General features: G+C 46.9%; 1 protein-coding gene and 1 non-coding gene across 9 annotated transcripts; one reads left to right on the forward strand and one right to left on the reverse strand.

The window, feature by feature from the left end:
* The first annotated feature begins 172 nt into the window (after positions 1–172).
* Positions 173–26,347, forward strand: HMOX2 (heme oxygenase 2). 8 transcript variants are annotated; one of them, XM_029219807.1, is made up of 6 exons: positions 173–283; positions 21,939–22,065; positions 23,951–24,068; positions 24,437–24,928; positions 25,861–25,987; positions 26,077–26,347. In XM_029219807.1, exons 2-6 carry the CDS (start codon positions 21,980–21,982, stop codon positions 26,202–26,204), a joined length of 951 nt encoding a protein of 316 aa, XP_029075640.1. In that variant the 5' UTR covers positions 173–283; positions 21,939–21,979; the 3' UTR covers positions 26,205–26,347. The 8 variants fall into 8 exon arrangements, with proteins under 8 accessions (XP_029075640.1, XP_029075646.1, XP_029075643.1 ...); XM_029219813.1 differs by lacking the exon at positions 173–283 and adding an exon at positions 1,855–2,211; XM_029219810.1 differs by lacking the exon at positions 173–283 and adding an exon at positions 1,855–2,197.
* Positions 14,973–15,079, reverse strand: LOC114895099. The gene has a single exon (XR_003793409.1). It is a non-coding gene; the product is annotated as a U6 spliceosomal RNA (small nuclear RNA).
* Positions 26,348–26,569: the final 222 nt, after the last annotated feature.

Here is a 26,569-nt window from a genome sequence, read left to right on the forward strand (position 1 = left end):
GGGCAAGAAAAGCGCGTAGCCCCGAGACGTCCTCATAAACACCCCCTCTAAAGAATGGATCATTCAGTCGCAAGCACTTTCGACTTCCGCAGCCGACTAGCGTTCTGGGATTGCAGCCACTTGCCCGCCGCAGGGGTGTGTCCTCCGCAGGCCCCGCCTCCTCTGCGTGCGCACGTCGGGCGGCCTGCTTGGCTGCGGCGGCTGCGGCGGCCGCGGCGCTGAGCTAGACGCTGAGGGACGCGCGGACTCGGCGCTGACGGGCGGCAGACCTGACCCGCGGCCGGTGAGTGTCCGCGCCCTGCCGCCCCTCCCTCGGGGCTCCTCCGCGGGCCTGGCCCGCCCGGGCCCTCGGGAGCTGGGCTCGGTCGGCCATGGCCCGCTGCGCCCCAGCGCCCGCTTGAGGGAGCCCTGGCGGGCCAGGGGCAGGGGGCGGCCCGGAGGGGGCGAGCGCGGCGAGCGGGGTGGGGGTCGAGCGGGGGGACCCCGCTTCCTAGACGGCGTTTCAGAGGCCCGGGGAGGCCTAAGCCGCGAGTTCGCGTAGTTGTGCCCCGGGGGAGGTGACCCCCTGGTCGCTGCGGGCGGACTTGGCGTTCCCGCGGGGCCTGCAGCCTCTGGCCACCCAGCCCGCACGTCTGTCCACCTTGGGCCGGCGAGGACCCAGACCTGGCCCGGCGGCGGAGAGCCGTGCCTGGGCTGTTGGCGTGGGCCGGGGCTCTGCCCTTCCTGCTCTTGACTCACCTCGGTCCGTAGGGCCCTTTGAGTCACTGTCTTGACTGACGGAGTGACCCGCGGCTGCCAGATTGCGAGGGACCAACGTCAGGGGCAACCGGTTAGTCTGGCAGGGAGTCTGCTTGTCACCTCATAAGCGCAGTGCCCTAGGTGTATTAATTGTCTCGTAAAAGCTGCCAGGACCGCCTTGCACAGTCTTTGCACAAGGCCTGTGTCATGTCATTTAAATGATTTCTGATGAACTGGTTGCTGTGGCCTGTGGCTGTTCATCCTATTGTCTTGTATTCATGGCTCTGTGAACCACACAAGGCGGAGCATGATTGAAAAAATATAAACATCCTATGGTGCTCTACAGTTCAGGAAGCCCTCTCACTCTCAGCCCCTAACAAAACCCTGTGAGTTGATAGTTTTCCCACAGGTGAAATGGGTTTAATGATGACTCTGAGTTAAGAGATTTAACCTGCATCCCACAATCAAGAAGATGGCACAGATGGCCTTGTACTTGGTGGTCTGCTCCCAGATCCCATGCTTTTTCCTAAACAGAGCCATGGAGATTGGAAATGGATGTTATTTAAACTAGACATTTTTCCCTCTCCCCCTAAACTGCCCTCCCAAGCAGAAGGAAACAGGGAGCTTACTGGTTTTGTGTATTTGAATTTCTGTTAGGCATTAACCAGGTGTTTTGATTAAAATTTTAACTGTCATATTAAAATTTTTAGGTTTTCTTTTGCGAGGAGGAGGATAAGGAATATAAATGAGTAAATCTGTGCTTTTAAAAAAATTATTATTTTATATTTATTTATTTATTGGCTGCTTTGGGTCTTCGTTGCTGTGCGCGGGCTTTCTCTAGTTGCGGCGATTGGGGGCTACTCTTTGTTGTGGTGCATGGGCTTCTCATTGTGGTGGCTTCTCTTGTTGTGGAGCACGGTCTCTAGGCGTGTGGGCTTCAGTAGTTGTGGCTCGCGCACTCTAGAGTGCAGGCTCAGTAGTTGTGGCGCCCGGGCTCAGTTGCTCCGCGGCATGTGGGATCTTCCTGGGCCACGGCTCGAACCGGGTCCCCTGCATTGGCAGGCGGATTCTTAACCACTGCACCACCAGGGAAGTCCCTAAATCTGTGCTTTATTCATTATGTTTTTTTCAAGCAACATCACAAGACAAGACATCACAAGCTTACCAAGAGCTAACAGTTCAGTTGGGTATTTCAAGTTTACTTGGTGAAATTGGGAAAAGTTTTCAAATACAGTACCTAAGCCAAAATACTCTTGGGGGTATGGGAATTCGAGGGAGCTTGGAAACACACTTACTGAGTGACCTCGTCAGACTGGCTATGTGAAGAGGAAAAATCTGATTCCCCCATTGTCTGACTTGATTTCCTTTTTTCCTTTGCCTGAGCCAATGAGATGATATGCTGTGAGTCACCAGAGTGAGGAGTATGAGCTACTCCAGAAATGACAATGCCAAGGAGAAGGTGAATTACAGAAAGTAAAGTATTCATTGCCTTTGGCTTACCGTTCCTTGAGTCTGTTGAAAAGCAAAATAGCTGGGGCCTTTGGGCTACCTTGGTTTTTTGGTTTCTTTTTAAAAGCTGACTCTCTTCATAGGATAGTTGGGCTCTGTATCAGGTTTGCACCAAAAACTGAAATATCACTCCTCTAGGAGGAAGATATTTTTGAAAATTGGAATTGTATATTTCAGTGTAAAATTCAGAATTTAGTTTGTAACTCCTTGGAGAGAAAGATTTGAACAATACATTACCTCCTTGTATATTATTGGCCATAGTTAACTAAAAAGTGATAAATAGACATTTAATGCAGTCTCTTTTTCTGATACTAGTTAATGGGAGAATTAAGAGATCTGGGTCACATTTCCTTTTGTGTTGAACACAGTGAAGGTTTTTTGCTTTTTAACTTAATTTATTATATCTGTTAGGTTTGTTTGTGTAAAAGTATAGGACGAAAGCTCTGCCTTTTATTATTTATTTATTTTTTTTAAGAAGATGTCGGGGTAGGATCTTATTAATTAATTTATTTATTTTTGCTGTGTTGGGTCTTCGTTTCTGTGCGAGGGCTTTCTCTTGTTGTGGCAAGTGGGGGCCACTCTTCATCGCGGTGCACAGGCCTCTCACTATCACAGCCTCTCTTGTTGCGGAGCACAGGCTCCAGATGCGCAGGCTCAGTAGCTGTGGCTCACGGGCCTAGTTGCTCCGCGGCATGTGGGATCCTCCCAGACCAGAGCTCGAACCCGTGTCCCCTACATTGGCAGGCAGATTCTCAACCACTGCACCACCAGGGAAGCCCCTCTTCCTTTTATTGTAATCTGAATAATCTCTCAGGGTATTTTTTCCCTGCTGAGAAGCAGTGCCATTACTGATTAATTCTTGCCAGCAATGAGAGAGAGTGGAGGGGGCATATCTTTAATTGGAACAGTTAATATAACTGCTTATACTGGGGTCTTCCTGTTTTTTATATGGAAGTTATTTCACTCTGGTGACCACTCGGGTGCTCTGTGATAGTTCACTCCAAGGTTTACTTTTCCCTGTTGACTTCATTTATTTACCATAAGATGTCTCCAATTATATTACACATTGTAAAGCCAGCTAATGAAGGCATCTGGCTTTAAATTCTTTTAAACTTTCTAATAAATCTGACACACAATACTGAAATACAGCAGCCCATAACTGATGGTCTGGTCTAACAATGTTACATATGTTTACAGGATATGCAGTTACATTTATTCATAAATCCTTTCTGTATGACCAGTGTCTTTCCATTAAGAATAACAATGGTTTTGTAGTTCACTATAGATAATTTAGAGGTGCATAGCTATTATAAAGGGAATATGTTTACAATCAGCCCATCAGAGGACTGCATCTAAATTGCGATTGTAGCTGACTGCAGTGGAGCCAGGAACTCTTTCTGGGTCGTCATATCAACCACATCTATAGTCAGACCTTACAAGGTAATATTCTAAACCTTAACCAGGCATTTCAAAACAGCAGTTAAATTCATGAGGCTCTTCTCAGTGAGCAGGTTTTAATGTTGCTTTGATGTAATTTTAAAAGGCTTTTCGCAAACGTGCATTTCCCTATGTGATACATTTCTTTTAAGCAAATATTTTAATAGTAATCCAAGGGCTGTTTAGTCTGCTTTTGGAGTAGGAATTGCATCAGATTGCGTGTCTTCTTGCTGTTCAATGATGTGATGTTGAGGAGGGTTCTTTTTTCAAATGTATGCTTAAGTATCTCTCTCTCTGAAAGTCTACATATACACTAACTTTTTGTTTGCACTTCAAAATGATTGGATTAAGTACAAAATTGAGCTGATTAATCAATTTGTAACCATTATTTTCACAAACAGCTATTCAACACTAGACAATGTTGTTTTACATGTGTGTATATGTATCCAAATACATACATATTAATTTATATTAGAAAGAGTGAAAAATAAAGGGTTTGTTTCTCCCCAAAAAGGAAGCTGTGGTATATTTTTGATCATGAGAAAAACATTAGCCCCTTGAGCTGCAGTTTCTGTGTCTGAAAAATGAGGTTAATTCTTGATGAGCCTTCAAGTCTTGAGTGCCTTGAATGCTGCTTTTCAATCTAAGACAGGGGTTTCCAAACTTTTCTGTTTCACTAAGTTTGGGGTTGGGCCTGGGAACCTGTGTTTTTAAAGTTTCCCATGTGATTCTTGTTTGGGGCCTCCTTGTCTAAAGCCCAGGCTGGATGGAAGAGGGAATAGATTGGTAGGAAGGCAGAGAAGTAAGCGACAGGATACATGAGGAAGGAGACAGCAGAGAGGACGGGAAGGGCGGATTGCTGCACACAGTGACTGCGGTCAGCTTTTCTGCCAGAGGCCCAGCAAGTGGATATTCTTTTCTCTCTACTTAGGGGAAAAATTAATTTTTGTCACATGAATAGATTTGTTTCCTTCCCAGGAATATCATAAGCCTAATTATTGTCATAGTTCTCAGTAACTTTAAAAGGACTTTGTGGAAGAATGGCATAAAGAGACAGGTGTCTAGCACCCCGCCAGCCTGACTTTTTCTCAATACTCCCAGCTTCTTGCCTTTCTCCCAGTGAGCTCTCTCAGTCTTGGAAGCCTCAAGTTTCACTGTCTTGTATTATATTCAATCCCGCAGTTACCTTAGGGCTATGGGAAGGTGCTAGCATGATTAAAAACAATTTACCATCATGCTTTTAGCTAATCTAGTTGGCTGACCTGCCTCCTCAGTCACTGGGGTGATCATATTTATTATGCCAAACAGTGGGACCCATAGTCTGAGCATACAGGTATACTGAAGGAGTTGGTGAGACAGGATATTTGAGTCAGAACTGTCCTGGAAAATCTGGAACATAAGGCTCCATCTTTAGCACTGTTGTCTGTACTGCACAATTAGCATTTATACTATAATACACCTGTTATGTCATTTATCTTTCTATTTCTCTCTGTCTCTTTCTCAGTTGAAAGCTGCTTGAGGTCCTGAACATCTTAGGCCTCTTTGTAGTCGTAGAGCCCATGAGCATTATAAGTGTTTGTTGATGATAAGGTGGCATGTCACATGCCTTCCTTAGTACTGGATCTGCTATTCTCTCTGGCAAGACCACTAGGAGCTGCTGCAGAGGAGCTGTTGTCACCTGGAACTATTTCCAGGGCAATTTGGAGGAGGGCAGGCAGATGAAGGGGAACAATCGGTGAGCAAAACTGAGTGTGGGTTGGGAGTGGGGGCTAGGTAGTAGTGTTTGAAGGCAGATGAGAAAAGCAGACGTAATGAAGTGGCATTAAACCTTTACTCCCTTGATTTTCTACAGGAAGGCAAGGGGAGAGTCACGCCTTCTCTTTGCTTAGTAGTAGCAGGTATCCCACTAATTAGAAAATAACTTTTAAAACACTCTATTCTGGGACGTCCTTGGCAGTCCAGTGGTTAAGACTTCGCCTTCCAATGCAGGGGGTGTGGGTTCGATCCCTGGTTGGGGAGTTAAGATCCCATATGCCTTGGGTCCAAAAAACCAAAATATTCAAAAACAAAAACAAATAAACAAAAACACTCTATTCCTCTGCCACACTTGGGCTTTTGTCAGCCTCAGCAAAATTTCTGAGTGTCTGTGGTCAGTGTCATGTTTGTCTTGCTTTGTAACACTTTTTGTGTTTGCAAAAAGTCTTAACCGGCAGACCCAGAAGGAACAGAGTGAGGTGACTGGCTGCTCTAGGTTATGCTTTCTTCCCTTTGCATGTGGCTTTTCTGGGACTTATGCCCAGATTTTAAAGTCAACACATTCAAGTGCAAATGCCTACAGGTAGAAGGACAAAGAAGCTAACTGTCTGCCCATTTGGCACACATGTCTTGCCTCTATGGTGTGCAGACTATTGGCACTGAGGGGATGTACAAAAACAACAGCAAATCCAGCAATCCTTGTTCACAGGGGGTTGGCAGTCACCTTGAGGAGGTGCAAAACAGTAAATTCACTTTGTATGGTTTATGATTGTTGTTTTGACACTCAGTATTCTGCGAGGTCAGGGAAGTATGGAGCTGAGAAGTGGAAAAGATGATAATTTGAATGAAACCCACTGGGTTAGGTAAAAGACAGAGTAGGAAGAGAAAAGAAGGAAGGAGGGAAAACCCCTCTTTAATGAATAAGCATTAAGGGGTTTTACTGAAAACATATTACCCACAAAAGGAATGTCTCTCCTAAAGTAACTCATCTAGAATAGGGATTCTTAACCTGAATTCTCGGTCCACAGGTGAACTTTAGGGACCTGTGGTTGCTCTGAAATGGCATAGGCAGCATTTTTTAAATATGTAATTGCTCTGGAGAGAGAGTTTGAAGTCTTCATCTGATTTTCAAAGGGATTTGCAACTTCAAAAGGCTAATGATTATTATATTCTGACAAATACTCTTGCTACCCATCTTCAGAAGTGCACGTCTGTGAATTTGTATCTTCAGATGAGGAGGTATTTCCATGGAAGATTAGAGACAGAAACCGTAGGATTCCTTTGTAAACAAGAAGCCTTCTACCAAACATCAAGTGTCATGGGACATACTTGAGTGTTCATGCAAAGGGCAGCATGTTCCCACGTACACAGTGGTCTAATCTGGTTCCCAGGAGTGGGGCAGCTAAAGTGCCTTTACCTGACTGGTGTGAGTAAGGCTCCAGGTCTGCCCTCAGGGACCTTATAGTCAAGTGCAGCCAATAGAGTGTGTACCTGTCTGTGATACAGAGCTAGAGCCAAGTAGGAGTTTTGGGGAGAGGGTGAGTTGGCACAGAAATCACATGCTTTTTGGAATGTCAGGATGTTTTTCAGAAACTACTAGACTGTTGGAAACAAGGTATGAAAGAGTGGAGGGAGCCCTGGGCAGGTCTGTGAACAGTGCCTAATTCAAGACCAGCTTCCCTCTGCTGCTTTGGATATGCAGACCTAAAAGACTGTCCTAGAGCTGCCGTCACTTAGCACACACGGCGAGAAATGGAAACCGTCTCTTTCAGAGTGAGTGCCCTAGCTGCCCCAGACCACAAAGCATGCTGAGCTCAGGGCTCCTGAGGGCGGAGGAGGAGCTGAGCTCCCGCCCCCCACCCGCCCTGACTGCTTTAACTGTGGATGCTCCACTGTACTTGCTCCATGTATTAGCCTTCTGTGTAGGGTTTGGTTTGGGAAAAGGGGTGAGCATACCTCTCAAAGCCCTGGAGCACATGATTCTCTTCCTTTCTTGACATTTGCCCTCCCCATCGTGTGTACCTTTTTTACCCCTAGTTATTCATTCATTATTGCCTAATCAGGTCCTTAGTCAGCAGTAGATGTTCTGGGCTATTTGAGTTTCCTCTCGATAATGATTAGTGGTGACAATGATGTTTGACCAGTTCTGGAGACCTCTTGGGAATTACAGGCACCCATTTCATGTATCTTTAATTTATGTATTTTGTGCAGGCTGCCTCGTGGAACAGGAATATTCGTTTTACAGTGGCAAAATGCTGTTTGTTTTTTTATTTTCTTTTTGGTAAATTGCGATCACTGTAGCATTTTGCTTTTCCCCCTTGCAATAATAACCTAATGCCTTGGTGTATTTCCTCCAAAATGTGCTTAAAGACAGGATATGGGCATGTTAAAAGAAGGTTGACACCTTCCCTAGACTAACGAACATGAAGAGAATTCTGCTGTGAAATCCCTTCTCTAAAGCCAACTGGGGGAAAATAAAGGGTTTTCACAGAGGTGGACAGCAGGAAGGGTCAGTGGTTTGTGCGTGCATGGAGTGGAGGAGTGCTGGTAAGCGTTTGTTACCTGGACTGTTAAAATTTTGCCTATACATTTCTTTTCTTTTTTTTTTTTTGGCCGCGCTGCGCAGCATGTGGGATCTTAGTTTCCTGACCAGGAATTGAACTTGCATCCCCTGCAGTGGAAGTGCAGAGTCTTAACCACTGGACCACCAGGGAAGTCCCACCTATCCATTTCTTTAAAAAAAAAAAAAAAAAAAGGTAAGGCAGTATTCTGCTCTTAATCAGGCTTTCAGAGTCCTTAAAATCTAAAAGGTGTGTGGTCAATAGCTGTATCTGTAGAATGTCAGGAAGCCAGTTTAAAACCAATGCAGTGCAACATTTCTCTTTCAGTGAGCTATTTGAGCACAGAGCATCATGTGCTTGGTCCCCCTACAAGGCCCGTGTCACCCCCTACCCTCCATCAGTAGAAATTTCTGCAGTAAAAATGCTGCTCAAAGATGCTTACTCACTAGCCAGGCATTTTTCTTATTTCTGGGATTCACTGTTAAATGTTCTCTTTGTCATTTGCTCTTTGAGAATACCTTGATTTTGAGAATACCTTACATTCTGGAAATTGTCTGTTCACTCAGCAAACCCTGATTAGGTAGGTACCCTGTGTTGGGCAGTAGGAGACAAAGATAAATGAGCCATAATCCGGAAAAAAGACATGTGTACAAATAAATACTGTAACAGAATACAAGTGCTATAATAGATCATGAAAGACTTACTTAGGTAGCCCTTAATGTAACATCATGCCTCCAATATCATCCAGCTCATTGTTATCTAGACCTTATTTTTAGAAGCAGTACAACTCCATTTTCAGAGGAATAGGGAAGCTGCTCTGTCTGAAATGGGTGGGGGAAGCCCACAGTCCTTCCTGCTCTGCCTCCTGTTAAATACCATCTTCCCTGCAGCTCACTGAGAAGTGCCTCTTATTTTATAAATGAGGATGTTGGAGTTCAGGGCAGTCGTGTAATACAGCTAGCTAGCGCAGACCTGGTAGTAGAGCTTAGTTCTCATTCTTAGCCTACTTGTCAGTCAGACACCAGACTGATAAACAATAATTAGATTTTCTCCCAGTTTTATGTTCTATTCCTCCAAGAAGTCAGTGAGCACATTTCTGTCAGGGCTTCACCTCTGCCTGGCTTTGTTACTGAGCCTACTTTAAAGGTTTTGCCTCCTAGCGATCTAAATACAAATCAGTCCTATTCCCAGGAAGGTACTGTGACCCTTTTCATTGTCATCTGTGGGCAGTGCCAAGTTGCCCCACCTACAGCCTCTTCTGTTTTCTGGTGGAAATTCAGTTTCCCCAGAAATCTCTGTAAAGGATATTTGATGAAGGTGTGATGGATGGTGTGAAGCTTAGCCTGAAAACAAAGCTCTTCTTGTCTCTGTAAACTGATGAAGGGATGAGAGGTTCGAGCAGGGTTTTTCAGCCTTGGTGCTGTTGACGTTTTGGGCTGGATAATTGTTGTTATTGGTGTGTGTGTGTGTGTGTGTATGTGTATGTATATGTATGTATGCACACTTGTGCTTTCTGTGGGATGTTGAGCAGCATCAGACCCACCTCAGACCCACTAGATACCAGTAGCACAGCCCATCCTCCAGTTGTGACAACCAAACATGTCTCCAGGGATGGCCAAATGTCCCTTGAGGGATAAAACGGCCCCCATCTGAGAACTGCTGGGTTAGGGATTGATTGGCAAGAGACCTAAATGGAAATCAGAATTTTCAAGTACATTTTTCATTTACCTAAACTTTCATTTACAGCGATGAGCTGCTCTAAAGAAACAAAACAGTAACATGTCCCGTCCCCGATCCTGACCCTCTGTGGCATGGAGGGGCTTCACCTAACTCATGTTCAGAGCCTCCTTAAAAGAATTTGAACTCTGGTGATCATCTTCCTTTAGGTCCTTTGCAAATTTTATTTTGCTAGAAATTCCAAGGTTTTTCTGTTCCTTTCTTGGTATCTAGTGTTATTAGAATGAAAACAGGTTCTTCACAGTGAGCGTTCAACTCAGTCTGTGATCCCAGTATAGATTTGATGCTACCTGTAGGGCCTTTCATAGAGACAGGGGTTTTTCCATTTCTTAACTAAAAGTATACAGGAACACTTGTTAACTTTAAGTGACACTTTCTTTAGTTTATTAATCAGCATCATACTATATGGCAGTTTTATAAGTAAATTATCTCATTTTTATACCTACGTTGCAGAGTTGTTATTACTATCCTTACAGATGAAGAAACTGAGACTCAGAGAGGTACCTGGTCGAGGGCCACCCAGCAGGTGTGCAGCAGAACCAGGGTTTTCTCTCTGTCCTGCCTGACTAGAGCCTGTGCCTTGACCACAGCCCTATGCTGCCTCTCAGCCTGTGTGTGGCAGTGGATTCTCTCTTGGCTGGGCTTAGTTCAGGCCAGGTTTGTTGGGCGCTTACCATAGGCCAGCTCTAGAGATCATCATGCAATTCAGTCATTACCTCAACTCCTTTGGTGTCCTGTCAGCACATTAGCATTGTGCTGTGCAGATAGGACTTCTGTGCGTATGGCTGCTGTTAGATTTGTTGAGCCCATCTTCCAGAAACTTTGAGGTGGAGGGATTCGGTCTGCATGTCATAGGATGTATACCGAAATACAAATATTTGTATCTAAGTTAATAGTCACATTTATACAGATGCTGAGTTACTGCCGGTGACTACTGCATGGGGAGGCTGTGTCCTGGGCATTTCGTCCTGGTGAGGAAACTAATGCACATGGCTGTGGAAATTTCATGGATAGACCAGGTAGAGTAATGTGTGATGATCTGTTATTTCTTACCTTGGATCTGAGAAGGCTTCAGTGAAGACCTAGAGTATCTAGAAAAAGAGTTTGAGGGCATTTTGCTAAGTAATCACTGTGCCACCTTGATTTTTCTGCCTTTCAAGTATGGCTTTGAGGGGTGTTGCAAGTAAATTGTTACTAACAGTGAAATTTTTGAATATTTTGTCTTTCAAAAAATAAGTTTTATTGAGTTAAAGATTATCCTTATAAGTCAGCTCTCATTCTGAGATGCTTTTTAGAGTGGAAGAGAGGGCTGCTGTTACAACTAACTACTGATAACTTCACATCACCTACAGTATATTTTTTCTACCCTCTAGCTCCTGGCTACTCCTAGGGGACATTTTCATCCATGTACAAATAGGCCAGATATACTGAGGGAGGAAAACAGTTGCGCACCCCCATTCCTAGGAGCTGTTGCCTCATTTATTAATACAGGGAACCAGAGAGTTGAGTGGCAGCAGGCTGTCTACTCTGTGCTCCTGACCGCTCCTCCAGTGGAGGCAGGGCCTGCTGGGAACGCTGGGAAAGCCGAGCCTCTTCCTCTAAGAAAGTCCGGTAGCTATTGCTGCTGGTCCCCTGCCACCATAGACACAAGCCTGTGAGGACAGGGCCAGCCTCTTGGAGTTGCCAGTTCTTGGTCAGGGCTTGTTTCCTTGCCGCCACTTCACCCACCCCTTCCCCTGCTGCCAGAATCTAGGCAGTCGTGAAAAAGCCTGAGAATGACACCTAACTCTGTAGGCCTGTGGAAATATGTTAAGATCCCAAACAGGTCCAAAGTGAGACAGAGGAGCCACCTCATTAGATTATTAGATTGACCAATGCCTTGGCCTATGGAGTTGCTAATCTTATAAGAAGTTTATGTTGATGTACTTCCTATCCATCACACTACTGTTTCAAAGGCAGATGTATTTTCAGTAGACAGAAAGGACTGAATAGGTCTTAGACACTTAACACATGGAGGACACGCTTTCAGATTCTTAAAACCAGGTCTTCTGTTTCTCTGTAGTTACTATGGTAATAGGTACTATAGAAATGTGCAGACTCTATTGTGACTTCCTCTTGGTGTTGGGATGCCCCAGAGCCTCTGGCTTCATCGTCCACCAAGACCTGGCAGATCTGGCTGCTTCCTTCCAGGCACTGAGTGGTGGCGGGGGTCGGGGGATGGAGTCCCAATCCTCCCCCTTGGGACCAACCATCTCCAGCCTTGGCCTGCCGTGTTAGTCAACAAAAGTAGGGCTCGCCAGGGGACAACCTTCTCGGGTTGCCCTGTATTCTGAGTGAGCCAAGATGAGAGTTGTGGGGATGGGCAGCAGCAGCTTCTGAATCTTCAAATGGGAGCCTGAGCATTTACTTCTCAGAAATCATAGGACTGAGCTCACTTTTCATACTAAAAAAACGAATGGCACTCAGTGGTTTAGCAAACCCCTCCACTGTTAGCGTAAATGCAGTGTAATATAACCTCAGTTTCCATGTTGCTAGTAGTCTGTCATGACACCCTACTAATTTCACATTCATGTACCACTGAGGGTTAGCTGGGGACACAGGAGGAATCACCTTGCATTCAGAAGGACTCAGGTTTGGTCCCAGCTCGACTGTTCACTCTGAGTGACCTTGGCCATATTACTTAATTCTCTTGATCTTAGTTCCTTCATAGTCATGGGATTCTGCTCTAAAGTGACTTAGTCTGGTGTGTCCACATCTGTTAGACTTTAGTCTGGTGCTCTTCCTCTGCACCACCCTCTCTTGGGTGAACTTGAGGGCCTTTGGTCCCTGCAAGGATGATGCTTAGGTTCTGTTGATCCTGTTTGTACAGAGGAAATTACCTGGGAGCCCATAGCACTTCTAGGTTTTCCAAAATGGAAATTCAGCAGAAGCATCCTAATCATCCACTCTCTCCCTCAACTCCCAAATGCTATTTGTAGCCATCATTTATGAGAGAAGCTGAAGTCACAGGTGACAGTTGTTGCACCTGAGTGAAAGGAAATGTGGCTGACCACTTAATCCACAGGACACGTGCTTTCAAGATTGTTCCAAAGTTGGAATGATTTTTGTTTGATGGAGATGACCCACCAGCATTTACTCTGTTACAACCAGCCCTGTAGATGTCTGGTGCCTAGGCTTTGTTCTTATAAAATCCCAACCTAACCATTTTAGAATTCAGTCAGTACTTCAGCCCCTATCCCTCCAGGTCCTTCTCATGGGACTAAAGAGTCTTGTCTTCTCAGCCCTGAGACCCAGTGGCACTCAGGGAACAAGGGCAGGTCTTGTATTTATTTCATTTGTAGTAGGAAGTGGCGTCTTTGGTGCCAGCAGCAGTAGATTTCTGGCCTCTTCTCTGCTCTTTTCAGTGTTTCAGGTTTCGTCCCAGTGTCTGCTTTTGAATTCTTGCTCAGCTGTATTAGAATGTGCTACAGATGAGCCCACCCCTCCACAGTGAAAAAAGCCTGCCAGAGAAGTCTTGGACTTCCTGAATCACGCCAGTTTTTGAGGTTTCTAAGAGACTAGTGCCCTTAGTTGCTTTCTGGTTGCTTGTTGCCCAAATGTGCAGGTGTGTGTTGAGTAAATCTGATGCAAGAGCTTTGTGTCCCTGGACTCCCCACTTTTCCAGGAATCCTTGTTTGAACTTTCTCTTTATCAAGAGGTTAATAGTCATCCATTCATTCAATGAACTGTGGGATTGAATTCACCCAGTGATCAAAATGAAATGGGTGAAGCTTGTGTGTAAGATTTCCTGAGGTGTGGCAGCACCAGAGTTCAGAGACCTCAGGTCATTTATTCTACAAACTCAGAAGGTATTGATCTAGGTGATGTGGTTTCCTCAGGGTTTTGGGAGGCCCCTCTTATCACTGCTTCATAGGGTAAGAGCTGAGTCAACCCTGTGCACCGCTTCCAACATCCAACTTAGCCAGCATCAAGCAGCATCTGCAGTGTGGATTTTCTAGCTTCAGTGGTCACAGGTCTCACCTCAGAAAGAGCAGGAATTCCCATTTCCTGACATTGTCAGAGGATGATGGCTGAGTCAGAAGTCCTCAGGTGTGACCTGCCCAGAATTATCTATGGATTCACCAAATTTCACATTCTTCCTCAGTGTTTCAGAATCACCCAGCTGCCCGTTTTCGCCAAAAACTTTCTCAAGAGATCATTAGCATTTGAGCAGCATTAAGTTTCATGAAGCACTTGTGCACGCATTAGCTCATTTAGTCCTCACAGCACACTCGAGAATGTGGAGCAAAGAGAGTTTTGTTACCCAGTTTTATGGATGATGAAACTCAGCCTTCAGAAGGTTATGACTTACCTATAGCCATGGAGCTACTAAGCATTGGAACTCCAACCCAGATCTTTCTAACTCTAAAGACCATACCCTTTGTGCAGGGCCCAGCTACCTTTCCATTCCCGAAGGTGAGCTGGGTCTAGAGCAATAATCAACAGTAAGTGAGAGCCCAAAAGTGGCCCCTGTAAACTGACAGGTCCACTGAGCTCCCCCTTCCCCTGCATCATTCCAGCCCTTCCTGAGGTCTGGGAGCAGCGCAGGGACAGTCAAGGCTGTTTGCTACAGAAAACAGGTTGCACCTCCTCTTCACATCCATATGCCAGCTGGGGTGCAAAACTGGCCCTTGGTGCAGGGTTTACGCTTATAAATACTGGATTTTAAATAGTGCTAAGGAGAGCAAGTTTATTTCCACGTTGCATCCGGGAACAGGGCTTCTTCCCCCTGTTGAGAATTTCCTGGTGTCCTAGCACGGTCTGAAAAAAGCTCACCAGGAGTGTCTTCTAGGGTAGACCAGCTAGTAAACAGTTCTGAGTTCATTCTCAATTCCTTTTGTAACATTAACATTTGTTATAAAGTGGTTTCATGGTCATTATCCTGTTTGATCCTAGTAATAGTCTTTTATTGAATGCTGGGCAGGTATTCATTGCATTTTACAGGTGAAAAATGGAGAAAGCCGGAGAGATTTGGAAGCTCTGAAGAGATGCACCTTCCTGCCCCCTGGCTTCCTCCCTCCTGCTCCCTCTCCCTCCACAGTAGCCCTAGCATCGTTTGTTCCCCAGATCATATATAGGGTTAGAAGGAGGATGTTAGAATTTACTCGTTTTGTGTAGACAGATATTCAGAAAAGAACTTGCATGATGGGTAAACAACCCATTTCTTTCTTTTTTTTTTTTAACATCTTTATTGGAAAAAATATGGAATGCTTCACAAATTTGCATGTCATCCTTGCGCAGGGGCCATGCTAATCTTCTCTGTATCGTTCCAATTTTAGTATATGTGCTGCCGAAGCAAGCACAACAACCCATTTCTTTATCTGCTGAGGCTTGCCTGATAGGAGTATGTGGCACCATTAAGAATTGATTTGGCCTGATTATGGGATTGTTCAACAGAAACAGGTATTCTCACTTAAAGGTGAAAAGGGGATGTAGAGAAGGAACAAATCCTATAGTCCAGGAAAGGGAGTGTCTTGGACTCTCTTGTATTCTGTGTTTATCATCTGAAAACATTTATGGGGCACATATTGTACATGGTTTCTGTGACAGGTGATGCATCGTTTTTAACTATGACCCTCCTGAATGTCACAATATGTGGGTGGGGTGAGATCATAGACAAAGATGTATACAGTTGAAAGGTATTAGTTCAGCCAGAAGAGTGGAAAACACACAAACACATCTCCATGGGCTGTGGGAAGAAGGCTGCACCAGTGACCAGAGGCACCTTGAGACAGAAGAAACCAGAGGCCTCATTACCAGCAGTACTGGCTAAGAAAAGGAGTCAGAGCCTGCTGAGGCGCCTGCCCTCACAGGCCCGCGGGTGAGGAGCAGCCTTGCTGGGCAAGGGGAGAGAGGATGTGGGACTGGGCCTGTGTGGTGCTGTCAGAGGGACCCAGGGAGTCAGTGTCCACCTCTGATGTGGGGAGAGCAGCCCGGGGCAGGGACTATGGGGGAGACCCTGGGCTGCTGGAGCCCTGGGAGAGGACTCTGGGGGAGCAGCAGAAAAAACAACACTGACCCCTAAACGAAAGCAACAGCCCAGCTGGGCCCTGTGAGGTGAGAATGGCCTTGGCCAGCTCAGAGGCATGGGAATTATAAACAAGTCATTAGTTAGAAGAAAAACCAGACCACCAGAAAGAGGGGTGGAGGTGGAGAGAAGGAGGGAAGGAGGGAGGGAAGGAGTCAGATTTGAAGAAAAATAAAACTAGATTTCATACCATTTAATTCAGAGAGGTAGTACCCAACTAAATTTTTTGTTATTTTACTTGGTATTTTAGAATTTAATCCATATTTTATTGTCACCCCTCACCCGCCCCCTTCATTTAGCTAGCTTTGTCAGTAGGCATTTCATTCATGCATCGGCAACAATTACAGCTCAGGTTGGAGACTCCTCAGGGTGCTGTGCTGTACACGATTTGGAACATGGTATTGGACTCTGAGAAACTCAGAGTATGAGGGAGTCTTGATCTGTCTTGTAGGATGCTTCTAGTTTAATGGGGTGGGAAACAGGCTGATGGCACTTGTGGAAGCTGAAGAATAATCATCTCTTATAAATGTGACGCCACTTCTAGACCAGAGTGAACTCTGAGCCGCCAACAGCCTTCTTGGAGGCAGGCAGGGACTTCTGGTGCCCAGTAGGAAGCCATTCGGTAGGGAGGGAGCAGCCACTCACCTTCTGTCTGGCTGCTTCCTCCTCTGTGTATGTGGGAAAACAGCACTAGCTCATGTTGTGGGCATCCCATGAGTTGCGGTAGCTGATAGCTGGTCACTGTCGATTCCAGTCAGGCAGGAGAACTGTTCTTATTTCAGGGAGCTGGTTGCCTGCCTTTCCTCCCCCTTCCCCCCTCCTTCCTCTCTAGTTCTGGCCAAGCTCAGCAACCTGCCCCCTTCCCTCACTTGTGGTTTTCCAGGGCAAAGAAGAAGAATGGTAATGAAAAAAAGAATTGTTACGGATGAAGTCTCCACTGTGCCTTTTGGGATCACCAGGTGGGGAAGGAGTGGTGATTGTGTTTCCGTCTGGCAGCCGTGTCCCAGGCTGACTGACCTGAGATTTGCTGATGTGAGTCTCTGTGGAGGAGGATTTAATGTCTTTGAACATGACTGTTCTTTCAGAAGCCCTAGAGTCTTGATTGAGCCTGTCATTTACCAGGGCAGAGGCTTTGAAATGAGTGTTGTGGATCTGCTGGGCCAGGTCCACAGGAGGGAACATTGGTGATCGGGACGTTGTTGCCGCTTCTCTCAGATCAGGTGTGGGAGTGGGAGTGAAAACCAGTAGTGATCGGGTGAACAGCTAGGAGTACAGGAATTATGGAGTTATGGAAGTAGATTTTACGAACAGAGAGTCACAGTTTTCTGGAAGTAGAAGAGAGAGGGCAGATCGACCTTTCTAGAATTAGTAAGAGCAAAGTAAAGGGTCCAGGGGACTTCCTGGTGACCACTTGGTACAGTACAGGGTCTTAGCTGGTTTCCTTGGTCCAATTGCTCTCTCTCTCCCTTCTCCCATGCCTTTCCCTCCCCCCTTTCAAGAGAATTGAGCCACTTTATATGAAAGAAGGAGCCAGTTAGCTAAAAAGTCCAACAGATAACAAGTATTCATAGTTTTCCAAATTCCCTTCCTGTCACCATCAGTATACTTAGTTGTAGATAGTCGTAGTCAGTGTTTGGGGGCCTTTTTTTTAACAAAGAAGTTTATGTAGACTTCTTTATGCAGGGGTAGAGCCCGTCAACTTGTTGCTGTGGTGCCAGGATTCCATTGTTTACTGTTGTTTGAGTAGCCCTGCCCTGTATTGTTAGGCTGTGTGACTTTTTTCAAATGTCATAGTATGGCTACTTATCATTTTGATTACTATTAATACTTCTTGAAGTGTATTTCCCACGGTGGAATATTTTGGGATCTTTCTGTTTTTGTGTTTTTGTTGGGGGGTTGGGGCAGCTTCTTGTTGATAACAAGAGGTTGAAGTGTAGAAAGGTTCCACATTTATGATTTGGCCTCTGATTTTCTAGGGATTACAGTGGTTCCTACAAAGAAAAAAGGATTTGAGTGTAGAGGTCAGCCTGACCAAGTTTGGCCATGTAGCTTTTCAGAGAATGAAGTGATTTCTGTTTCTGACGTGCAAGGTGGCTCCTGAATGCTGCACCCCAGGCCACTCCCTTGAGGAACAGTGGCCAGGCCTCAGGAATGGACACAGCCCTCTTCCTGGCACCGAGCCTGTGTGGGTTGAATGTACTAACTGAGCCTTGCTGAGAATGTTCTCCTTCCCTGCCAGATGGAGTTTTTAGCCTGCGTAAGGACTCAGTATTCTTGCCGCTGGGATGGAATAAGCTGGTATCTGTCCTTGTTTCAAAGCAAAATCCTTAAACCGTGTTTTGAGTTTAGAACCTGTTGAAGTAGTGGACCGCAGAGTGCGCTTTGCTGGCCACAGATGCCTGCTGTTGGCGGCACGCATTACACCCACCTTCATTCCTTTGGATTTGTTGTTCAACATGTGTTTACGGAGAGCCTGTTATTTTGGAGGCCCTGGAGCTACAGCAGTGAAGCAGACAGCTGTGGCCATGCCCCTGGGGGCAGAGTCGGGCCTCCTGAGTGCTGGGAGGAAGGAATTAGGGGCTGTTGGGCAGGACCAGGTTGAAGAGGGTGGGCGGAGGGTGTGCCTGAGGGAGGACTGGCACAAATAAAGTGCTGCTGAGAAAAAAAATGCCAAGACGGGCACTGGAGGAAAACTGGCTTTGCCTTCCTCTGTGTTTTTAAGAGAAGCAGAAGCCTTGTTGCTCAAGTGACTACACCTCCCAGAACGTGCAGTTATCAAGTAAAACAGTTAATGGTCAGATTTAATCGCTCATACAGTCACTGCTGTGCAGCATGATGATCAGGTGGAGGAATTTACCTAAGTTACTGCAGTTGGTAACCTAGGCAACCAAATGGCATTTGTTCTTGTCTTTGCCTGATTTTAGTTTTTTCCTGTAAGTAGCATGCGGGCTGCAGTCCTCAGGTGCCTGGGGCATGTCCTCAGTGTGGCCGTGCACCTGCCTAGAGCCTCTGGGGCCTTTTACTGCAGCCTCCCTCCTCTGGGAAGCCTAGAACTCTCATCTCAGCACCCTCTCCTCTCTGCAGTCTGAGTGCCGAGCAGCTGGGGACAAATTGTGGCTCTCAGGGTCCCTAAGGGAGTGGAGCTCAGATGTTCTTTCTTAAAAGTCTGGGGAATTCCCGGGTGGTCCAGTGGTTAGGACACCACACTTTCACTGCTGAGGGCCCGGGTTCCATCCCTGGTCAGGGAACTAAGATCCCGTAAGATCCCGCAGGCCGCGCGGTGTGGCCAAAAAAGAAGTCTGTAAAGTTGGGTCAGTATGAACAAGCTGGGGGAAGCTATGTGGGGCTTATTCCACAGTTGGCAGAGTCTACCTCGACCCCTCAGAAAGAGGACACATAGCTGGGTAGCCTTTCACCATCTCTGTGGACTGTCCAGTTTCTAGCTTTGTTCATACTGTTGCTTGATCTAGAGGCACTTCCTCTCCCCCACCCCAGATCCCGTCTGTTGTTGATGGTCTGCACCATACCGTCACCAACACTTTGATAGAGAAGAGTGTGTCTAATTTGGAGTCAAAAGAAGGTCCCATTTTCTATATTTTGCTGTTTCTTTTTTTTTTTTTTTTTTTTTTTTTGCGGTACGCGGGCCTCTCACCGCCGCGCCCCCTCCCGTTGCGGAGCACAGGCTCCAGACGTGCAGGCCCAGTGGCCATGGCCCACGGACCCAGCCGCTACGAGACATGTGGGATCCTCCCAGACCAGGGCACGATCCTGTGTCCCCTGCATCGGCAAGCGGACTCTCAACCACTGCGCCACTAGGGAAGCCCTATTTTGCTGTTTCTTTTCTCTCTTCTTTTCAGCTTTATTGAGTTATAATTGACAAAATTGTAATTGTTTAAAGTGTGCAACGTGATGATTTGGTATATGCATGCATTGTGAAAGGATCCCCACAATTAAGTTAACACGTCCATCACCTCACATATTTACCTTTTTTTAAAAAATAAATTTATTTTTGGCTGTGTTAGGTGTTCGTTGCTGCGCGCGGGCTTTCTCTAGTTGCGGTGAGTGGGGACTACTCTTCGTTGCGGTGCGCGGGTTTCTCATTGTGGCTTCTCTTGTTGCAGAGCACGGGCTCTAGGCGCACGGGCTTCAGTAGTTGTGGCATGCAGCCTCAGTAGCTGTGGCTCGCGGGCTCTAGAGTGCAGGCTCAGTACGTGTGGCAGGTGGGCTTAGCTGCTCCATGGCAGGTGGGATCTTCCCAGACCAGGGCTCGAACCAATGTCCCCTGCATTGGCAGGCGGATGCTTAACCACTGCGCCACCAGGGAAGCCCCTACCTTTTTTTTAAAGTGAGAATACTGAAGATCTATTCTCTTAGCAAATTTCAGTTACGCAGTACACTATTATCAGCTATAGCCACTATGCTATTCATTAGCTTCTCAGACCTTATTCATATTATAACTGAAAATTTGTACCCTTTTACCAGGCATTACCCATTGCCCCCACTCCGAGGCAGCCCCCATTCCACTGTGTTCTATGAACTGAACCTTTTTTTTTTAAAGATTGTGCATGGAAATGGTACCGTGCTTTGTCTGGCTTATTTAACTTTCTGCTATTTTCTAAGTGTTCTTGGGCAAGTACAAACCATTATCTCTAATATTTACTGAGTGCTTACCAAGTGGCAGGCACTATGCTTCTGTGTTCTCACTTAATCCTTCCTATCATTAATCCGATTGTATAAATACTAAATCTAAAGGTGAGAGAAGGTTCAGAAAGATCCTGCTGAGCAAAACCATGCCTTATAATATCCCCAAAGATAACAAAGAAGGTGTTATCTAGAGAAAACTCAGGATATTTAGCAAAATACTAACAGTGGTTGTATCTGTGGGGTGAGATAGAGGTTGTTTTTTACTCTTTATACCTTTCAGGGACCTTTATGCCTTCTTTATACCTTTCAAAGACCATTTCTTATACTTCTTTGTTCTGCTTGAACAAAGAAGTACCTGTTTCTGGGTAGAGCTCAGTAATGCTCAGTAAGTAGATGCTGCTTGAGGTAGAAAGTTAAGGTCTCTTCTTTTCTTGGCTTGATTTGGCCTGAGTTGGTAGCCCTGGTCTTGCGTTACTTTGTTAGTTGTTGGTGCAGCTGTGCTGCTGTTCATCTGGAAATTTCCCAGATGGGCACCCACCCCTTTGCACTGCCGGGGTGGAGGGTGAGCTTGTTGTGTTCTGGGACCATATCTCCCTGGCTGACGAAGGCTCAGCCGTGGCAGCAAGCAGCAGGCACCGATTGGCTAACTTGTTATTTCCATCAGCCGGGCAGAGTCTGGAGTGGGCTGGGGACAGTTTGCTTGCGTGGTGACTCAGTGTAGCTGAGGCAGGTTTTCAGGGGCCTTTCAAGCAGCTCTGCTTTAAAGCAGAGCTGCTCTGAATGGCCTGGCTTGACGTTCCACTTTGTGTGCTTCTCTGCACAAGGCCACCTGCCTTTAACAGGTAGGCTGGACTGGCTCAGATGAGCTTGCTGCCGCACTGAGAGCTGCTGCACTGCTCTTTTTTTTAAATGATGTTTTCTTTGTTATTTTATGTTTTGGATAACTTTTAATTTTGCTATAATTTCAGAAATACACAAAAGTTGTAAGAATAGTACATAGAACTCTTGTGTACGTTTTATCCAGATTTACCATCAGCATTTTGCCTCATGTGCTTTACTTGTGTGTCCTTCCCCCTCCATGTACGTGCCTGTACACACACACACACACACACACACACACACACATGTGCACGCATGCTCTTTTTCTCTGTCTCTGAACCATTTGACAATAAGTTGCAGGTAGTATGCCCCGTTACTTTGTGAATACCTCAGTATGTGTTTCCTAAAACAAGGACGTTCTCTTAACTAACCACAGTGCAATTATAAAAAACAGCAAGTTCAGCATCAGTACAATACTGTCACCACTGTTCATGTTTTGTCCATATGCAGTATAGTCCCAGTAACGGCAAAGCTTTATTTTTAACGAAAACATTCCTGAGGCACGTGGGTGACTCTTTGCTTATGTTGCTCAGGGGAGAGCAGAGCCAGCAGGTGTTTGGGGGACGTGACTGTCGTGGGCGCCGCGTCACCTACTCCTCATGTCTCTGCAGGACCAGAGTAGTGAGAGCAGCAAGAACCACACCTGGCAACGATGTCAGCGGAACTGGAGACCTCAGAGGGGGTGGATGAGCCAGAGAAAAAGAGCTCTGGGGCCCCAGAAAAAGAAAACCACACCAGGTGAGCGATGGGGGCTGGCCATCTTGAGTCAGGTGGGCCCAGGGCCTGCCATGCCCAGCACACCTGGCTTCAGGTGCTGGAGGCACCAGGTGTGGTCAGAGTCATGCTGCTGTGGTCCCTGGACGCCAGGCTGGCACTGAAGAGACAGCATATGGCACCCTGGGCTGCTCAGCGCTCTGCCTGCTCCTTCTCACTGTCATCTCCATCATATGAGGAGGCAGGACGGGCACTGCTAGGAATGCTGAATAGTGGAACTTGATGGTATTCCTGGTCCTTTTTTCTTAAAATTCTAAGCGTTTTGTCATCTGGGGTGAGAAAGGGTAATCAGAGGCAAAGTTGGCACCTTTTCCAGTGTCTCCCACCCCCTCGAATGTGGGAGCAACTCTAACTTCAGGGCTTTCCTCACTGGGGAGGACCAGTTCACTCAAAGCCTCTAGTTACCTGGGCCTGTTCTTCATTGTTCTTAGCCTGTCCTTGTAGCCCTGTCATTGGCAAAGTTCTTTTTTTTTTTTTTTTTTTCTGAATATTTATTTTTTATCAAAGTATGGTTGATGTATAATATTATATAAGTTACAGGTGTACAGTATAGTGATTCACAATTTTTAAAGGTTATACTCCATTTATAGTTATTACAAAATATTGGCTATATTTCCTGAGTTGTACAATACATCCTTGTAGCTTATTTTATACATAGTAGTTTGTACCTCTTAGTCCTCTACCCTTATATTGCCCTCCCCCTTTCAATCTCCCCACTGGTAACCACTAGCTTGTTCTCTATATCTGTGAGTCTTCTTTTTTGTTATATTCACTAGTTTGTTGTATTTTTTAGATTCCACATGTAAGTGGAATTTAGTATTTGTCTTTCTCTGATTTCACATAGCATAATGCCCTCCAAGTCCATCCATGTTGCTACAAAAGGCATTATTTCATTATTTTTTGTGGCTAAGTAATATTCCATTCCATATATGTGTATGCATGTATGTATTATATATATATATATCACATGTTCTTTTTTAAAAAAAATTGGAGTATAGTTGCTTTACAACGTTGTGTTTCTGCTGTACAGCAAAGTGAATCAGTTATACATATACATATATCCACTCATTTTTAGATTTCCTTCCCATTTAGGTCACCACAGAGCAGTGAGTAGAGTTCCAGCAAAGTTCTTTTTTTATATCTTGAAATAATTGCTAATAATAAACTATTGTCAGCACATGAGTGATATGAGCCAGTCTCCTAAAGAAGCCAACAGAGGCTAGGCTTCGAGAGGTCAAGTTTTTCTCGCTCTAGTAGATGATTGTATGGACGCACGTGAGCCCCTACTCGGTGCGTTCTCCACTTTGTCTGGTACTGGCTACTGGCATCTGTCAGCACCACTCCATCCTGCATAATTTTGTTAAGCAGCACAAACCTAGGTCCTGGCTCTAACCTCCCCGGCCTTGATCTCATTTGCATCCTCCTACTCCTGGACCCAGCCACATGTAATCCTGAAGACACTGTGGGTCCAAGGTGGGAGGAAAGCAGCAGGGCCACCCCAGAAGATGCATGGTCAGTCCTCAGTGGTGTGGATTCCAGGAGAGACATTCCCAAAGGTTGTTCCCTGAAGCCAGCACACGCTGTGGTGTGTTTGTTCGGGCACTAGGGGGCCACAGAAGCAAAGCATCATTCATTTGGGTGGTTCAGAGAGACACGGACACTGTGGAGGAGTAGGTCACAGTCATCCAGAGTGTCTCCCAAGTCCTTGGAACAGACTCACGTCTGCCTGCCCTGTGCTTCTTGGTAAGAGGCTGGAATCAAGTTTCTGAGCAGCCTCTGCCTCTAGCTCAGCAAGTGGTCAGCCTAGAGCTGGGAAGGGCTAATTCACACACGCATGCTCTCTCCATAGGATGGCGGACCTCTCCGAGCTCCTGAAGGAAGGGACCAAGGAAGCGCATGACCGGGCAGAAAACACCCAGTTTGTCAAGGACTTCTTGAAAGGCAACATCAGGAAGGAGCTGTTTAAGGTTTGTGCCCTAGGTCATGGACTGGGTCGGGCTGGGGGCCTTAGTCCCATGAGGAAGCCCCCCGGAGAGCCTTTCTCCATACTACATGCTTTCTCAGCGTCAGGCTGTGGTTTCATGTCTTAAGTGGAATAACATAGTGATGTAAAGAAAGTGATCCATGTTCCAAAGAATTCACCGTGTCATTCCTTTAAGAAACAAAAGCTTCCTGCGCATGTGAAATAATTCACTGTATAAAAGTAGGCCTTTGGGGAATGGAGGGGGGTGCTACTCGAGCTTTTGTCTACAGCTGCTCAGAAGTGTGGGCAGTGGGCTCGGGAGTTGCTGGCCAAGGTCTCCCTTTCCCATGGTCTCCCCATCGCCCTCGGCAGCTGGCCACCACTGCACTGTACTTCACATACTCGGCACTTGAGGAAGAGATGGACCGGAACAAGGACCACCCGGCCTTTGCCCCCTTGTACTTCCCCTTGGAGCTGCACCGGAAGGCGGCGCTGATCAAGGACATGGAGTATTTCTATGGTGAGGACTGGGAGGAGCAGGTGCAGTGCTCCGAGGCCACCCGAAAGTACGTGGAGCGGATCCACTGCGTGGGGCAGAATGAACCAGAGCTGCTGGTGGCCCACGCCTACACCCGCTACATGGGGGACCTCTCAGGGGGCCAGGTGCTGAAGAAGGTGGCCCAGCGGGCCCTGAAACTCCCCAGCACAGGGGAAGGGACCCAGTTCTACCTGTTTGAGAATGTGGACAATGCACAGCAGTTCAAGCAGTTCTACCGGGCCAGGATGAACGCCCTGGACCTGAACCTGAAGACCAAAGAGAAGATCGTGGAGGAGGCCAACAAGGCCTTCGAGTACAACATGCAGGTACTGCCAGGGGTCAGGCGGGAAAGGGCCTCTGACCGCGGGGGGCTGCTGTGGGTCTGCCTGAATGGACATCAGTGCACTAGGACAGAGGGGCTGCCCAAATGGGCATCAGTGCACTAGGACAGGAGCTACAGCCTGCCCGAGAGAAAGTCAAGGGACCAAACAGGCCAGAGAGCATGAACCCAGTCATGGCTCTGCCTTGTTTGATAGCCTGTGTGTTGTGTTTTGGGAAGGCGAGGCCCCAGCACATTGAGGGGTTGGGAAGGAGAGAGCCATCTCCCTCCCTCTCACCGCAGGATCCTGGTCTTAAGGAATGGGTTTCCCCCTTTTTAGCAAGGATTGCTATGAGAAGTCCTACTTGATAAGTTCAGGGAGAGAACCAAGGAGAGTGAGAATGACTCAGTTTACAAGTAGCTGTTAGATGGGCCCAAGTCTGGGGAGGTTGATTCTGTGTCCAGAGCCCAGGCCCAGCCCTCAGCACCAGAAAGTTGCCACAGGAGGTGGTGAAGCGCCAGCCTGACCACAGGCCTGGCAGCCCTAGTCTGATCTCAGCAGGCCTCTGAGGGCCACTTAGGCTAGATCAGCCCTGTCAGGGCCTCATTTTCCCATGTTCCTCCTTTTCTGTTGTTTCTTGCTAAAAATACCCAGTGGCTGGAAGTAGGGAAGTACCAGTGCTCACACAGTGTCTTGGGGCAGCGCTTTTGCTTTCTCCTCCTATCTGTCCCCTGGTAGTTTCAGTTGTGGGCTGTCAGTCTGGGCAGCACAGGCGCGGCCACACCTCCCAGAGTTCGGCGGTGGGGCACGGACTGGGGCTGCTGCTCTGCACTCCTGAGCAAGCCTCGCCTGCTCCAGCTCCGTGTCCGGGGGAGAGATTTTTCTTTGAAAACAGAGGATACAGTCCAGTGATGGCTGTCGATCCTCTGCACCTGCAGATATTCAGTGAACTGGACCAGGCTGGCTCCTTGCTGGCCAAAGAGACCCTGGAGGACGGGCTCCCTGTGCATGATGGGAAAGGAGATGTGCGGAAATGCCCCTACTACGCTGCTAAACAAGACAAAGGTAGGTCTAGTGTGTCCCGAGCTCCCCCCAGGGTGGTTGTGTCCGTGTCCCCTGCTGATGCCATGTCCCTTGTTGGTGCTGCCGTGCAGGTGCCCTGGAGGGCAGCAGCTGCCCCTTCCGAACAGTCCTAGCTGTACTGAGCAAGCCCAGCCTCCAGTTCATCCTGGCTGCCAGCGTGGCCCTGGCTGCCGGCCTCTTGGCCTGGTACTACATGTGAAGGACCCACCACCCATGCTGGCGCCCTCCTCCTGACCACTGGCCTGCCCTTACCTCCACCCACGACCAAACTACCACCTCAGGTGACTTTTTTTTAATGCTGGGCTTGAGAAAACAAGCAACCAATAAAAGCCAGATGCTAAAGCTTTTGCCTGTCAGCATCCCATCTGTGGGCCAAATGCGGACCTGGGTGCAGGCCCACCCTCCCTGCAGCCCCCAGGCCACGGCAGCAGGAGCAGCCAGTGCAGCTCAGTGGGCCAGCCTGGGCCTCTGGAACCAGCTCTGCTGCTGGGGCACCCACACCTCTGACCCCAAGGCTCTTTCCCTCTGCTCTTCCTCGTCATGTTGGCATTTAGGTGGGTATCT

This window comes from Monodon monoceros, unplaced genomic scaffold (assembly GCF_005190385.1).
Source record: "Monodon monoceros isolate NGI ecotype Baffin Bay Population unplaced genomic scaffold, NGI_Narwhal_1 Super_Scaffold_13, whole genome shotgun sequence".
NCBI classification, from domain to species: Eukaryota; Metazoa; Chordata; class Mammalia; order Artiodactyla; family Monodontidae; genus Monodon; species Monodon monoceros.